This window comes from Bombus pyrosoma, linkage group LG12, assembly GCF_014825855.1.
Source record: "Bombus pyrosoma isolate SC7728 linkage group LG12, ASM1482585v1, whole genome shotgun sequence".
NCBI lineage: Eukaryota > Metazoa > Arthropoda > Insecta > Hymenoptera > Apidae > Bombus > Bombus pyrosoma.
Genome location: NC_057781.1, coordinates 4,263,742 through 4,266,880, shown reverse-complemented (window position 1 = coordinate 4,266,880; position 3,139 = coordinate 4,263,742). Strand labels below are relative to the sequence as shown.

At 30.9% G+C, this 3,139-nt stretch overlaps 1 protein-coding gene across 7 annotated transcripts; it reads left to right on the top strand.

Moving 5' to 3' along the window:
* The first annotated feature begins 371 nt into the window (after positions 1-371).
* Positions 372-2,909, top strand: LOC122573973 (steroid receptor RNA activator 1-like). Of its 7 annotated transcripts, none has more exons than XM_043741031.1 (4): positions 1,162-1,439; positions 1,540-1,689; positions 1,978-2,448; positions 2,527-2,909. In XM_043741031.1, exons 3-4 carry the CDS (start codon positions 1,992-1,994, stop codon positions 2,721-2,723), a joined length of 654 nt encoding a protein of 217 aa, XP_043596966.1. In that variant the 5' UTR covers positions 1,162-1,439; positions 1,540-1,689; positions 1,978-1,991; the 3' UTR covers positions 2,724-2,909. The 7 variants fall into 7 exon arrangements, with proteins under 7 accessions (XP_043596963.1, XP_043596968.1, XP_043596966.1 ...); XM_043741029.1 differs by having other exon boundaries at positions 1,540-1,886; XM_043741027.1 differs by having other exon boundaries at positions 1,167-1,439; positions 1,540-1,845.
* Positions 2,910-3,139: the final 230 nt, after the last annotated feature.

Sequence of the window (3,139 nt, the reverse complement as noted above, 5' to 3'; positions counted from 1 at the left end):
CCTTGACCGCGGCTACGTTGGCGACTGGTTGTCGCCTCGATCCCAAGCTCATTGTCACGGATCCCAAATAAGTACACTCAGGTTGAATGATAATTGTTTAATTACGGCTACGGTAGAATCTAAATTGCAATATTACGGGATTTTCCCAAGGTTCCCAAGGAAGGCTCCGGTGTTCTTTCATCTCCGACATATATATATAATAAATAAAGAAGTATAAGAATTATGTATTTTAATAAAAATTATTATGAATGTCCGTTCCGGCGAAAATACGAGTGTGATTATTTTTATCCTAATTGCAAGATGTAAGCACGCAAGACGTGTTTCATGTTCCTTACTATCGCATACACACTCGAACCTATTCCGAGTACAGCCGAAGAATGACGATCGGTCTGTTCGGGCTATTCCTCACCGTTGCGTCACCAATGAATGTGTAACGTATTCATTCTAAATATTTTGGTGTTTTCTTTTATCGCTTGGAGACTTAAGATAGTAAATAGTGCCATTTCGACTAAATCATATTCTTTATCAAATGATTCAAACAAATCTAAATTGGTTCAGTAGCTCTTAAGTTATAAGCGACAGACATAAAAATATTTTGCGTTTTATGTGTATGTACGTATATGTATATAAAGCAATATATCCTAAGTAATATTAAGCATAAGTAGATGTTTATATGTATATATTAAAATATTATAATAATAATGAATAATGAAACGATATTGTAATAATAATATTGTAATAATAACAAATAAATTAAAAAAGGTTCTAGAGGTGTAGTTTATACATTAGCCGTTAGTCATAATGCTGCGATCAATTTGCTAGATTTTTACATTAGTGCCACCAGATGTTGAAAGTAAAAGATATAAATTAAACTACTTTTCATAAAATTTTCCAACGTATTTAAAATAAAGATGCAGTATTTCATATAGTACAAAAGAATGTTGTTTAAATAAAGTTAGATTTACGTAATATAGAGTTCATAGATATTTTTAATTTTACTTTAGAACTAAACATAACATTAATCTCAATCTAGGAAAAATTTCAAAAAACCTCGTCATTTTTATTTCACGAATCGCCCACTAGAGTTATTAAATCTAAGCCTAACCCAAACCATTTCTCAACAACATAATTTAAGTTGGATTATAGTAGCAGTATTAATCCGGTTGCTGTGAGGCGGCTGAATTAATAGAACTGTTAATTCAACTCAGCTTGAAAACTGAGACCGAGCGGTGGGATATTTTTGCGTAGAATTCGAAAACTAAAGACGACCGCCGGTTATATGTACAGATAACAGTTGTTGAAAATGTCGAGCCATATGACATATTTCAAAATCATCGAAATCGGAAAAAATGCTCTTGATTGACAACTTTATCATTTAGCTTTAGGGGAATCGCATAATGGAAAAGATGAAGTTTCCTGGAGTTTTTGTTAAACTAAAGGTAGGTTTAGTCCTAAGGTAAAATTAAAAATATTTATAAAAAGCCCTTTTTGATATATTAAAGTTTGAAAAACTAACCAAATTGCTCACTATTACTGTAGACCTCTGGTGGCAGAGTGAGGAAAGTTTCCACAGGATTTTTTCGAAGTCGATATTACAGAACGTCTGACACAAGATCCCATATAATGTCGTATCATCAAGTCTATTTTATACATATTCAACGTTAATATGTTTACAATTATACCGTATAAGTAAATATGCTTATAAAAGTTTATAAGTGTGCTTATCAAATTTAATGTCAATACTAATCCTAAATCAGTTTTACTCTATTTATCATTTTCTTTTGACATTTCCTTCAACATAAAATTCGATAAAATTACAATCACAGATGAGCGAAAAGGAAACAAGTAATATAAATACTTTGACATATGTATTTAGCTATTTCTCTGTAATATTTGATATAAACAATAATATTATGTATGATACAGAAATATGTTTTGTAACATGTCTTATTATCTCCATGTAATCTTATTTTGCAGATCAGAACCGTTCTATGCAAAAGGTTTTATTAGGTCATGACCCTGGATGGAACGATCCTCCGAAATGGATATATTGTACTGGACAAAGTTCTGTAACACCTACTAAGCGAGTACTGAACAAGAGGGTAGCATTTCCAATGGGATCTATACAAGCTGTAGATAAACAATCTTCTGTAAACAAGCCATTAAACATGCCACCACATGTACAGGGTAGGACTGATCAATTAACAGCACCACATCCTCCATTGTTATGTCCTTCAAATAAAAATATAGAAGGAAACAATATAGAGATTGATAAAGAGGAGGCATTAAACAACGTCTTGAAAAATTTAGAAACAGTAATTAGTGAGCATATATTGGAAAATGGTAGAACTAAGGAGGTAAAGAAGAGATTAGATATATTGAAGGCTGTATGGCTTGAAGATAAATTAAATAATGTGATATACAAGAATGTTTTAGATTTGTCTACAGGTTAGCTTTATGACTAATTATTTCTTAAATACATTATTTTTTCTGGAGGTAGAAGAATAATGGAAAATTTGTTTCCAGCTTTACGAGAAGGGAACATTAAAAAAGCTGATGAGATACATGTTTCATTAATGATGCAACATGCTAGTCTGTGTAGTGCATGGATGCCTGGGATCAGGCATATTATTTTAGAATTGGAAACCAAAATGAAAAATTCAAATGTAACACAATCTCAAAGCCCTGAATTACATTTATTATCTACTGAAGAAAATAAGTAAATGACGACACCTTGGGTATATCATATTTGCATGCAGTAATTGTTTTGCGATAGTTATTGACATTATCTTTTCGCTTATAAGTTTATATATTAATTGATGTTATTAAAAAGTACACACCAAAAAGAAACTATTGATATTATGAATGTAACAAATTTTATTACAATAAAACAAATCCCATGAAACTTATATAATGTGTATTGTACTTCTGATATCTGTCGATAACGTGGAAGTTTGTTGTAAGACGAACTCAACGTATTTTACAATGCTTGACATCAAAATGGCAAAAAATCAATATTGCGATCTTATTTTTAAATGCGTACATTCAATGAATGTATGTATATATTGAAAATATGACTCATCATCTTCAATTTCACCCTTCTGTCAGATGGTAAATGAAACATAAGATATTATATTAT

Excerpts from the sequence above, each read along its gene's own strand:
- LOC122573973 (XM_043741027.1), top strand. Across the intron at positions 2,449-2,526 it reads TGTTTTAGATTTGTCTACAG|CTTTACGAGAAGGGAACATT; the intron begins GTTAGCTTTATG and ends ATTTGTTTCCAG.